Below are 13,731 nucleotides of genomic sequence, written 5' to 3' on the forward strand. Positions count from 1 at the left end.
TCTGCTGTACAGTTGATAACCGTTGCTATGAACGCTGAGAAGCCAACCTTACTGAAACATATATCACTCATTGGCCGATCCCTCTGTTCTGGCAGAGATCTACTATTCACAGGGATCCTCTCGGAAACACACAGCCTTGATCCACCCTCCTATACTTCCTTCACCGCCTCAACATACCACATCTCCTGCACTACTCTGGTCCCCTCAACCTACCACATCTCCTGCACTACTCTGGTCACCTCAACATACCACATGCCCTGCACTACTCTGGTCACCTCAACCTACCACATGTCCTGCACTACTCTGGTCACCTCAACATACCACATGCCCTGCACTACTCTGGTCACCTCAACCTACCACATGTCCTGCACTACTCTGGTCACCTCAACATACCACATGTCCTGCACTACTCTGGTCACCTCAACCTACCACATGTCCTGCACTACTCTGGTCACCTCAACATACCACATGTCCTGCACTACTCTGGTCACCTCAACATACCACATCTCCTGCACTACTCTGGTCACCTCAATCTACCACATGTCCTGCACTACTCTGGTCACCTCAACCTACCACATGTCCTGCACTACTCTGGTCACCTCAACCTACCACATGTCCTGCACTACTCTGGTCACCTCAACCTACCACATCTCCTGCACTACTCTGGTCACCTCAATCTACCACATGTCCTCAACTCTGGTCACCTCAACCTACCACATGTCCTGCACTACTCTGGTCACCTCAACCTACCACATGTCCTGCACTACTCTGGTCACCTCAACCTACCACATGTCCTGCACTACTCTGGTCACCTCAACCTACCACATGTCCTGCACTACTCTGGTCACCTCAACCTACCACATGTCCTGCACTACTCTGGTCACCTCAACATACCACATGTCCTGGTCACCTCAACATACCACATGTCCTGCACTACTCTGACCCTGGTCACCTCAACATACCACATCTCCTGCACTACTCTGACCCTGGTCACCTCAACATACCACATCTCCTGCACTACTCTGACCCTGGTCACCTCAACATACCACATCTCCTGCACTACTCTGACCCTGGTCACCTCAACATACCACATCTCCTGCACTACTCTGACCCTGGTCACCTCAACATACCACATGTCCTGCACTACTCTGACCCTGGTCACCTCAACCTGCCTCTCTCACCTTTAATCACTCCACTTGTATTGTGCGACAGCTAATAACAGTCAATTGTACTGAAATGTTAGTGTTACAATAATCATCTAATCTATTTTACTGACGTATTATATAATAATATCAGCCATTGCTTAGAAATGAACATTACTCTGTCTATTTTACAAAGTTTTCCGATGAGTGCTTTTATTTTGAAGCCCAAAACCGGAAGTGACGTTGACTCTACGTCCTGTTTTCTAAACGCATAGACTACACTGCTAGTTTATAAGCTTCATTTAGCTATTCACTGCGAAGTTTAAAATGTCTAGAATAGAACTATTACGGTCGTTTTTCAACCAGAGATTAGCAGCTGCTGCCGAAGAGATATTCCGGGTCGTGGAGAAAACGATAGCAGAGCATCAGGACGAAATGTCCCGCTCCGAAGAGAGGAACAGCCGTCTACAGAAGCTGCTCGATATCACTATTAAACCAGAAATAAAGTTGTATAGAGCAGGTTTGTGATTGATTTACTAGATAGGTTTACATTGTTAGTAGGTAGATGTTCGTTAGCTTCTAGACGCCGTCGCCCCCTCAGTGGACCAGGGCCCTTATCCACAAAGCATCTCAGAGTAGGAGTATCTGATCTGGGATCCGTTTTCCCATTAGATTATATCGACAGATCCCAGATCAGCACTGCTGCTCTGAGATGCTTTGTGTAAATGTGCCCAGAGTTAATGTAGTGTTTCCCTGTTCATAGACGTTAATTAACTTCAGATCCCAGATCAGCACTGCCTATTGATGAATGTTTCATCTTCCGGGCGAGTTTTGTTGTTCGGTCTGAACGAGAACAAACATAGCTTGGGATACGGTTTTGGAAACAAGGAACTTATCTTTTATATCAGCAATAAAAAAAAGAAAAAAAAAAAGCAAAAAGTTAAAGAGTACCACAGTGTGAGTCATAACACCCATAAAACCTAGCAGTCAAAAAAAGGAAATGGTTCCAATTGTTTTTCCACAATGTTTCCCATAGTGGATTTTAGAAACATTTAAATTAAGGGCTGTGTTTCGTGTAGGCCTACCCTGGGGTAACATTTAGATAATAATGTACATCTCTTTAGGACAATGTGACTTGCCTGTATCTACCCCACCAAATGAAACGCTAATTCGTTGCTAATGTGGATATCATCAAGCACAAATGCCATGGTGATCTGGATGAGACTGCCTAATCGAGGCAAAGATAAGAATTTCTGGATTAGCTTTCTGATGGTGGCTAAATGTCGTAGTGAATAAATTAACCACATTTCTTTCAAGTGACAATTCTGTGAATTGTCTTGTGCAAGTTTTACATGGACACAATACCTGTTAGCAAAAGATAACCTGCAGGGATTTGTAGTCTTCAATGGATGTCTACTTTGATGCTAATTAGCGTTTTAGAATGTGAGAGTAAATAGAGATGAATAAGTTGCTAAAAGTCACCTTGTCCGAGAGCGATTTAGCTGGTTATTAAAAGGTCACGCCAGGGTAAGGACAGCCCTTATTTGAAGAGTTTCTAAAATCTCCTATGGGGGAAATGAACCATCTCCCTGTTTAACCGCTAGGTTTTATGGGTATTATTATCCACTGTGGAGCTCTTATTACTACACACCTTTATAAGGTAAGTGTTCCCACACTGTTTATAGTCCTGTACCCAGTCAAACATTCAACCTCCAGCTGTACCCCTCTAGCACCAGGGTCAGCTGTACCCCCTCTAGCACCAGGGTCAGCTGTACCCCCTCTAGCACCAGGGTCAGCTGTACCCCCTCTAGCACCAGGGTCAGCTGTACCCCCTCTAATACATTTATTAAACATCAGAATGACTGTTCTCACAACCCGGGATGTGGGAAGTGACAAAGAGCTGTTAATTACTTGACTAGGCCACCTGGTTAATGTAATTGGATTTTAATTATTTGACTGGGCCACCTGGTTAATGTGATTGGATATTAATTACTTGGCTAGGCCACCTGGTTAATGTGATTGGATGTTAATGACTTGACTGGGCCACCTGGTTAATGTGATTGGATGTTAATTACTTGACTGGGCCACCTGGTTAATGTGATTGGATGTTAATTACTTGACTGGGCCACCTAGTTAATGTGATTGGATGTTAATTACTTGGCTGGGCCACCTGGTTAATGTGATTGGATGTTAATTACTTGACTGGGCCACCTGGTTAATGTGATTGGATGTTAATTACTTGGCTGGGCCACCTGGTTAAATGATGATTTTGGCCACCTGGTTAATGTGATTGGATGTTAATTATTTGACTGGGCCACCTGGTTAATGTGATTGGATGTTAATTACTTGACTGGGCCACCTGGTTAATGTGATTGGATGTTAATTACTTGACTAGGCCACCTGGTTAATGTGATTGGATGTTAATTACTTGACTGGGCCACCTGGTTAATGTGATTGGATGTTAATTATTTGACTGGGCCACCTGGTTAATGTGATTGGATGTTAATTGACTTGACTGGGCCACCTGGTTAATGTGATTGGATGTTAATTACTTGGCTGGGCCACCTGGTTAATGTGATTGGATGTTAATTATTTGACTGGGCCACCTGGTTAATGTGATTGGATGTTAATTGCTTGGCTGGGCCACCTGGTTAATGTGATTGGATGTTAATGACTTGGCTGGGCCACCTGTATTTGACATTGTGTTGTTATTTAGCTATTTTTGTCAGTGAAACAAGGCTACTCAGGCGAGAGAAAAACCTCACCCAAATGTAGAGCCCCGTTGGAAAATATAAATGGACTGTTTGAAAATGGGAATCACATTTTTATTTGGCATACCTCCGTTTGGGAATACCTGGCCCAGTGTATGTTCTGATCTCTGCTTCCTTCCTTCCAGACACCCAGTTGCAGCAGCTCCCAGCCTGTGGAGAACAGGTTCCCTCTGAGCAGGAGGAGAGGATCCACAGTCTGGGCCAGGAGGATCCACAGTCTGGGCCAGGAGGATCCACAGTCTGGGCCAGGAGGATCCACAGTCTGGGCCAGGAGGATCCACAGTCTGGGCCAGGAGGATCCACAGTCTGGGCCAGGAGGATCCACAGTCTGGGCCAGGAGGATCCACAGTCTGGGCCAGGAGGATCCACAGTCTGGGGCAGGAGGATCCACAGCCCGTAGACATTAAAGAGGAACAGCAGGAGCTCTGGACCAGTCTGGGGGAAGGTCAGGAGTCTGACACCACAGAGTTTATATTCACTTCTGCTTGTGTGCAAAGTGACTGTAATCAGAACCCACCTCAGCCCTCACATCTCTACCAGACCCAGAGTACCAGCACCTCGTATGAACAGTTGAAAAGAGGAACTAGAGAGGACCGTCAACTATTAGAGACACCCAGTGCTTCTCAGCCCGTCTCTGCAGTGAAGTTGATCCATCCTCGTTCTCCCTCTAAGAGTCGCTGTAAGGTGTGTGGGAAAATGTTTCTCATGAAAAGCTATTTCTTTAAACATGTGAGAATGCACACCAAGATGAGAGAACGTGTCTGTGGGGTGTGTGGAAAACAGGTTGAGTTAGATGCTATAAAAGATCACGTTCAAGCTCACATCGATGCTCAGTTTACTTGTCAGTTCTGCAGTAAATGTTTCACTAAGAATAATGCTCTGAGGTTACACATGAGGATCCACACAGGGGAGAAACCCTACCGGTGTTCTGTCTGCGGCAGAGGGTTCGCAGGAGCAACCAATCTAACCAATCACATGAGGATCCACACAGGGTATAAACCCCACCGCTGTACTGAGTGTGGAAGGTGTTTCTCTGTCCTGGGTCATCTCCAGACACACATGAGGAGCCACACGGGGGAGAAACCCTACCGGTGTTCTGTCTGTGGTAAAGGGTTTAGTGTGAGCTGCAACCTGACGCAGCACATGATGATACACACAGGGGAGAGACCTTACCACTGTCCTGACTGTCAGAAAGGATTCATCACCATGGTCCGGCTGAGGAGACATCAGATCGCCGTTCACATGCAGGGAGAAATGTTCTTCTGAAAAGAGCCTCAGCTATAAAAGCATGCAGGCCTTGAAACACACAGTAGAGTACAGAGAGAGAGAGACAGCGATGACATGATGAGCCCTGATGTAAGACACAGAGAGATACAGCGATGACATGATGAGCCCTGATGTAAGACACAGAGAGAGACAGCGATGACATGATGAGCCCTGATGTAAGACACACAGAGAGACAGCGATGACATGATGAGCCCTGATGTAAGACACAGAGAGACAGCGATGACATGATGAGCCCTGACGTAAGACACACAGAGAGACAGCGATGACATGATGAGCCCTGATGTAAGACACAGAGACAGAGATGACATGATGAGCCCTGAAAGAGGCAACATTTTAAAAGGCATCACAGAAAGAAATGAGCAGTTTTCAAGCTAATTTCCATGTACTGTCATCTGTTGTTGAGTAAAACATCTTGTTTATATACTGTCATCTGTTGTTGAGAGTAAAACATCTTGTTCATATACCGTCATCTGTTGTTGAGAGTAAAACATCTTCTTTATATAATTTCATCTGTATTGTCACATCTGCTTAATGTTGCTAACCTAAAATCTACAATGATTGGGGATCTTTCACTATTCTACCTATTTGACTTTAACTTGAGAATAAAATGTGTTGTTTAATGTGTCATGTATATCTGCTTAATGTTGCTTTGGGGATGTGTCTCTATGTTGTGCTACATTGGGGAAGTTGGGAGAAACACGGTGACATCGTAACTCTTCCTGTGTTAATGCCCTGGTCCTGTGGTCAACCAGGTTCCATTCTGCCCTCACCTGGACAGAAAGAAAGGGCTCTAGAATGTTAACAATGGAAGCCTTGACAACAGCCCTAAAACACCCTCGGAGCATCCAGAGGACAGAGACCTCTTAGAGGACTCGTTGGTGAGAGAGAGAGCTCTTAGAGGAGTCATTGGTGAGAGAGAGAGAGCTCTTAGAGGAGTCATTGGAGAGAGAGAGAGAGCTCTTAGAGGAGTCGTTGGTGAGAGAGAGAGCTCTTAGAGGAGTCATTGGTGAGAGAGAGAGCTCTTAGAGGAGTCATTGGTGGGTGAGAGAGAGAGAGAGAGAGAAGAGCTCTTAGAGGAGTCATTGGTGAGAGAGAGAGCTCTTGAGAGAGAGAGCTCTTGGAGTAGTCATTGGTGAGAGAGAGAGACCTCTTAGGAGGCGTTGGTGAGAGAGCTCTTAGAGGAGTCATTGGTGAGAGAGAGATAGCTCTTAGAGGAGTCATTGGTGAGAGAGAGAGAGCTCTTAGAGGAGTCGTTGGTGATTAACGTCATACTGCATTTCTGGTGGAGTTACCAAACTAAACAGCCATATTAGTAGTAGATACCTTCTGTAGGGTTAGGGATAGAATTATATACTTTCTGTAGGGTTAGGGATAGAATTAGATATATATCCCATTTAGCAGACGCTTTTGAGAGAGCTCTTAGAGGAGTCATTGGTGGAGAGAGACCCACGACGCTCTTAGAGGCCATGTCTACCGATTGGTGCCACACAGGACCCACAGATACTTTCTGTAGGGTTAGAATTAGATATTTTCTGTAGGGTTAGATAGAATTAGATACTTTCTTAGGGAGGGGAGATCTTTCTGTAGGGTTAGGGATAGAATTAGATACTTTCTTAGGGAGGATAGAATTAGATACTTTCTGTAGGGTTAGGGATAGAATTAAATACTTTCTGTAGGGTTAGGGTTAAATTAGAGCTTTCTTAGGGTTAGGGATAGAATTAAATCTTTCTGTAGGGTTAGGGTTAGAGATACTTTCTGTAGGGTTAGGAATTAGAAGGGTTAGGGATAGAATTAGATACTTTCAGGAATTAGATACTTTCTTAGGGTTAGAATTAAATACTTTCTGAGGGTTAGAGCTTTCTGTAGGGTTAGGGATAGAATTAGATACATTAGGGTACTTTCTGTAGGGTTAGAGAATTAGATACTTTCTAGGGTTAGAATTAGATACCTTCTGTAGGGTTAGGGATAGGATAGTTATGTAGGGTTAGGGATAGAATTAGATACTTTCTTAGAATTAAATACTTTCTGTAGGTTAGGGATAGAATTAGATACTTTCTGTAGGGTTGATAGAGGGTTAGATAGCTTTCTGTAGGGTTAGGGATAGAATTAAATACTTTCTGTAGGGTTGATTTTCTGTAGGGTTAGGGATAGAATTAAATACTTTCTTAGAGGAGAATTAGATACGTTTAGGGATAGAATTAGGTAGGGTTAGGGATAGAATTAGAGCTTTCTGTAGGGTTAGGGATAGAATTAGATACTTTCTGTAGGGTTAGGGATAGAATTAGATACTTTCTGTAGGGTTAGGGATAGAATTAAATACTTTCTGTAGGGTTAGGGATAGAATTAGATCTTTCTGTAGGGTTAGGGATAGAATTAGAGCTTTCTGTAGGGAGGGAGAATTAAATACTTTCTGTAGGGTTAGGGATAGAATTAGATACTTTCTGTAGGGTTAGGGATAGGAGATACTTTCAGGGTTAGGGATAGAATTAAATACTTTCTGTAGGGTTAGGGATAGAATTAAATACTTTCTGTAGGGTTAGGGATAGAATTAGATACTTTCTGTAGGGTTAGGGATAGAATTAGATACTTTCTGTAGGGTTAGGGATAGAATTAGATACTTTCTGTAGGGTTAGGATAGAATTAGATACTTTCTGTAGGGTTAGGGATAGAATTAGATACTTTCTGTAGAGATAGAATTAGATACTTTCTGTAGGGTTAGGGATGATTAACTTTCAGGGTTAGGGATACTGCATTTCTGTAGGGTTGGTTAGTTACCAAAGGGATAAATATTTTCTGTAGGGTTAGGGTAGTAGATACTTTCTGTAGGGTTAGGGATAGAATTAGATACTTTCTGTAGGGTTTAGAATTAGATACTTTCTGTAGGGTTAGGGATAGAATTAGATACTTTCTGTAGGGTTAGGGATAGAATTAGATACTTTCTGTAGGGTTAGGGATAGAATTAGATACTTTCTGTAGGGTTAGGGTTAGGGATACTTTCTGTAGGGTTAGGGAATTAGATACTTTCTGTAGGGTTAGGGATAGAATTAGATACTTTCTGTAGGGTTAGGGATAGAATTAGATACTTTCTGTAGGGTTAGGGATAGAATTAGATACTTTCTGTAGGGTTAGGGATAGAATTAGATACTTTCTGTAGGGTTAGGGATAGAATTAGATACTTTCTGTAGGGTTAGGGATAGAATTAGATACTTTCTGTAGGGTTAGGGATAGAATTAGATACTTTCTGTAGGGTTAGGGATAGAATTAGATACTTTCTGTGTTAGGGTTACTTTCTGGGATAGAATTAGATACTTTCTGTAGGGTTAGGGATAGAATTAGATACTTTCTGTAGGGTTAGGGATAGAATTAGATACTTTCTGTAGGGTTAGGGATAGAATTAGATACTTTCTGTAGGGTTAGGGATAGAATTAGATACTTTCTGTAGGGTTAGGGATAGAATTAGATACTTTCTGTAGGGTTAGGGATAGAATTAGATACTTTCTGTAGGGTTAGGGATAGAATTAGATACTTTCTGTAGGGTTAGGGATAGAATTAGATACTTTCTGTAGGGTTAGGGATAGAATTAGATACTTTTGTGTTAGGGTTAGAATTAGATACTTTCTGTAGGGTTAGGGATAGAATTAGATACTTTCTGTAGGGTTAGGGATAGAATTATATACTTTCTGTAGGGTTAGGGATAGAATTAGATACTTTCTGTAGGGTTAGGGATAGAATTAGATACTTTCTGTAGGGTTAGGGATAGAATTAGATACTTTCTGTAGGGTTAGGGATAGAATTAGATACTTTCTGTAGGGTTAGGGATAGAATTAGATACTTTCTGTAGGGTTAGGGATAGAATTAGATACTTTCTGTAGGGTTAGGGATAGAATTAGAACTTTCTGTAGGGTTAGATACTTTCTGTAGGGTTAGGGATAGAATTAGATACTTTCTGTAGGGTTAGGGATAGAATTAGATACTTTCTGTAGGGTTAGGGATAGAATTAGATACTTTCTGTAGGGTTAGGGATAGAATTAGATACTTTCTGTAGGGTTAGGGATAGAATTAGATACTTTCTGTAGGGTTAGAATTAGATACTTTCTGTAGGGTTAGGGATAGAATTAGATACTTTCTGTAGGGTTAGGGATAGAATTAGGTTAGGGTTAGGGATAGAATTAGATACTTTCTGTAGGGTTAGGGATAGAATTAGATACTTTCTGTAGGGTTAGGGATAGAATTAGATACTTTCTGTAGGGTTAGGGATAGAATTAGATACTTTCTGTAGGGTTAGGGATAGAATTAGATACTTTCTGTAGGGTTAGGGATAGAATTAGATACTTTCTGTAGGGTTAGGGATAGAATTAGATACTTTCTGTAGGGTTAGGGATAGAATTAGATACTTTCTGTAGGGTTAGGGATAGAATTAGATACTTTCTGTAGGGTTAGGGATAGAATTAGATACTTTCTGTAGGGTTAGGGATAGAATTAGATACTTTCTGTAGGGTTAGGGATAGAATTAGATATTTTCTGTAGGGTTAGGGATAGAATTAGATACTTTCTGTAGGGTTAGGGTTAGAATTAGATACTTTCTGTAGGGTTAGGGATAGAATTAGATACTTTCTGTAGGGTTAGGGATAGAATTAGATACTTTCTGTAGGGTTAGGGATAGAATTAGATACTTTCTGTAGCTGGGGCCACTACTTTTACATATGGTTAGGGATAGAATTAGATATTTTCTGTAGGGTTAGTAGGGTTAGGGATAGAATTATATACTTTCTGTAGGGTTAGGGATAGAATTAGATACTTTCTGTAGGGTTAGGGATAGAATTAGATACTTTCTGTAGGGTTAGGGATAGAATTAGATACTTTCTGTAGGGTTAGGGATAGAATTAGATATTTTCTGTAGGGTTAGGGATAGAATTAGATACTTTCTGTAGGGTTAGGGATAGAATTAGATATTTTCTGTAGGGTTAGGGATAGAATTAGATACTTTCTGTAGGGTTAGGGATTAGAATTAGATACTTTCTGTAGGGTTAGGGATAGAATTAGATACTTTCTGTAGGGTTAGGGATAGAAGGGACTTTCTGTAGGGTTAGAATTAGATAGGGTTAGGGATTTAGATGTAGGGTTAGGGATAGAATTAGATACTTTCTGTAGGGTTAGGGATAGAATTAGATACTTTCTGTAGGGTTAGGGATAGAATTAGATACTTTCTGTAGGGTTAGGGATAGAATTAGATACTTTCTGTAGGGTTAGGGATAGAATTAGATATTTTTCTGTAGGGTTAGGGATAGAATTAGATACTTTCTGTAGGGTTAGGGATAGAATTAGATACTTTCTGTAGGGTTAGGGATAGAATTAGATACTTTCTGTAGGGTTAGGGATAGAATACTTTCTGTAGGGTTAGATACTTTCTGTAGGGTTAGGGATAGAATTAGATACTTTCTGTAGGGGGTTAGGGATAGAATTAGATACTTTCTGTAGGGGGTTAGGGATAGAATTAGATACTTTCTGTAGGGTTAGGGATAGAATTAGATACTTTCTGTAGGGTTAGGGATAGAATTAGATACTTTCTGTAGGGTTAGGGATAGAATTAGATACTTTCTGTAGGGTTAGGGATAGAATTAGATACTTTCTGTAGGGTTAGGGATAGAATTAGATACTTTCTGTAGGGTTAGGGATAGAATTAGATATTTTCTGTAGGGTTAGGGATAGAATTAGATACTTTCTGTAGGGTTAGGGATAGGATACTTTCTGTAGGGTTTAGAATTAGATACTTTCTGTAGGGTTAGGGATAGAATGTAGGGTTAGGGATATACTTTCTGTAGGGTTAGGGATAGAATTAGATACTTTAGGGTTGTAGGGTTAGGGATAGAATTAGATACTTTCTGTAGGGTTAGGGATAGAATTAGACTTTCTGTAGGGTTTTAGAATTGATACTTTCTGTAGGGTTAGGGATAGAATTAGATACTTTCTGTAGGGTTAGGGATAGAATTAGATACTTTCTGTAGGGTTAGGGATAGAATTAGATACTTTCTGTAGGGTTAGGGATAGAATTAGATACTTTCTGTAGGGTTAGGGATAGAATTAGATACTTTCTGTAGGGTTAGGGATAGAATTAGATACTTTCTGTAGGGTTAGGGATAGAATTAGATATTTTCTGTAGGGTTAGGGATAGAATTAGATACTTTCTGTAGGGTTAGGGATAGAATTAGAACTTTGTAGGGTTAGGGATAGAATTAGATACTTTCTGTAGGGTTAGGGATAGAATTAGATACTTTCTGTAGGGTTAGGGATAGAATTAGATAAGGGTTAGGGATAGATACTTTCTAGGGTAGGGTTAGGGATAGAATTAGATACTTTCTGTAGGGTTAGGGATAGAATTAGATACTTTCTGTAGGGTTAGGGATAGAATTAGATACTTTCTGTAGGGTTAGGGATAGAATTAGATACTTTCTGTAGGGTTAGGGATAGAATTAGATACTTTCTGTAGGGTTAGGGATAGAATTAGATACTTTCTGTAGGGTTAGGGATAGAATTAGATACTTTCTGTAGGGTTAGGGTTAGAATTAGATACTTTCTGTAGGGTTAGGGATAGAATTAGATACTTTCTGTAGGGTTAGGGATAGAATTAGATACTTTCTGTAGGGTTAGGGATAGAATTAGATACTTTCTGTAGGGTTAGGGATAGAATTAGATACTTTCTGTAGGGTTAGGGATAGAATTGATACTTTCTGGGTTAGGGATAGAATTAGATACTTTCTGTTTCTGATAGGGTTAGGGATAGAATTAGATACTTTCTGTAGGGTTAGGGATAGAATTAGATAATTAGAATAGATACTTTCTGTAGGGTTAGGGATAGAATTAGATACTTTCTGTAGGGTTAGGGATAGAATTAAATACTTTCTGTAGGGTTAGGGATAGAATTAGATACTTTCTGTAGGGTTAGGGTTAGAATTAGATACTTTCTGTAGGGTTAGGGATAGAATTAGATATTTTCTGTAGGGTTAGGGATAGAATTAGATACTTTCTGTAGGGTTAGAATTAGATACTTTCTGTAGGAATTGTTAGGGAGTAGAATTAGATACTTTCTGTAGGGTTAGGGATAGAATTAGATACTTTCTGTAGGGTTAGGGATAGAATTAGATACTTTCTGTTAGGGATAGAATTAGTAGGGTTAGGGATACTTTCTGTAGGGTTAGGGTTAGAATTAGATACTTTCTGTAGGGTTAGGGATAGAATTAGATACTTTCTGTAGGGTTAGGGATAGAATTAGATATTTTCTGTAGGGTTAGGGATAGAATTAGATACTTTCTGTAGGGTTAGGGATAGAATTAGATACTTTCTGTAGGGTTAGGGATAGAATTAGATACTTTCTGTAGGGTTAGGGATAGAATTAGATACTTTCTGTAGGGTTAGGGATAGAATTAGATACTTTCTGTAGGGTTAGGGATAGAATTAGATACTTTCTGTAGGGTTAGGGATAGAATTAGATACTTTCTGTAGGGTTAGGGATAGAATTAGATACTTTCTGTAGGGTTAGGGATAGAATTAGATACTTTCTGTAGGGTTAGGGATAGAATTAGATACTTTCTGTAGGGTTAGGGATAGAATTAGATACTTTCTGTAGGGTTAGGGATAGAATTAGATACTTTCTGTAGGGTTAGGGATAGAATTAGATACTTTCTGTAGGGTTAGGGATAGAATTAGATACTTTCTGTAGGGTTAGGGATAGAATTAGATATACTTTCTGTAGGGTTAGGGATAGAATTAGATACTTTCTGTAGGGTTAGGGATAGAATTAGATACTTTCTGTAGGGTTAGGGATAGAATTAGATACTTTCTGTAGGGTTAGGGATAGAATTGTAGGGTTAGGGATAGAATTAGATACTTTCTGTAGGGTTAGGGATAGAATTAGATACTTTCTGTAGGGTTAGGGATAGAATTAGATACTTTCTGTAGGGTTAGGGATAGAATTAGATACTTTCTGTAGGGTTAGGGATAGAATTAGATACTTTCTGTAGGGTTAGGGATAGAATTAGATACTTTCTGTAGGGTTAGGGATAGAATTAGATACTTTCTGTAGGGTTAGGGATAGAATTAGATACTTTCTGTAGGGTTAGGGATAGAATTAGATACTTTCTGTAGGGTTAGGGATAGAATTAGATACTTTCTGTAGGGTTAGGGATAGAATTAGATACTTTCTGTAGGGTTAGGGATAGAATTAGATATTTTCTGTAGGGTTAGGGATAGAACTTTAGAATTAGATACTTTCTGTAGGGTTAGGGATAGAATAGGGTTAGGGATAGAATTACTTTCTGTAGGGTTAGGGATAGAATTAGATACTTTCTGTAGGGTTAGGGATAGAATTAGATACTTTCTGTAGGGTTAGGGATAGAATTAGATACTTTCTGTAGGGTTAGGGATAGAATTAGATACTTTCTGTAGGGTTAGGGATAGAATTAGATACTTTCTGTAGGGTTAGGGATAGAATTAGATACTTTCTGTAGGGTTAGGGATAGAATTAGATATTTTCT

At 40.3% G+C, this 13,731-nt stretch overlaps 1 protein-coding gene across 1 annotated transcript; it reads left to right on the forward strand.

The window, feature by feature from the left end:
• Positions 1-252: 252 nt before the first annotated feature.
• On the forward strand, positions 253-942 carry LOC135533275 (salivary glue protein Sgs-3-like). Its single transcript, XM_064960680.1, has one exon. The coding sequence runs from the start codon at positions 253-255 to the stop codon at positions 940-942; it is 690 nt and encodes a 229-aa protein (XP_064816752.1).
• The last annotated feature ends 12,789 nt before the right edge of the window (positions 943-13,731 follow it).

The sequence above is a fragment of the Oncorhynchus masou genome, unplaced genomic scaffold (assembly GCF_036934945.1).
Source record: "Oncorhynchus masou masou isolate Uvic2021 unplaced genomic scaffold, UVic_Omas_1.1 unplaced_scaffold_2310, whole genome shotgun sequence".
NCBI classification, from domain to species: Eukaryota; Metazoa; Chordata; class Actinopteri; order Salmoniformes; family Salmonidae; genus Oncorhynchus; species Oncorhynchus masou.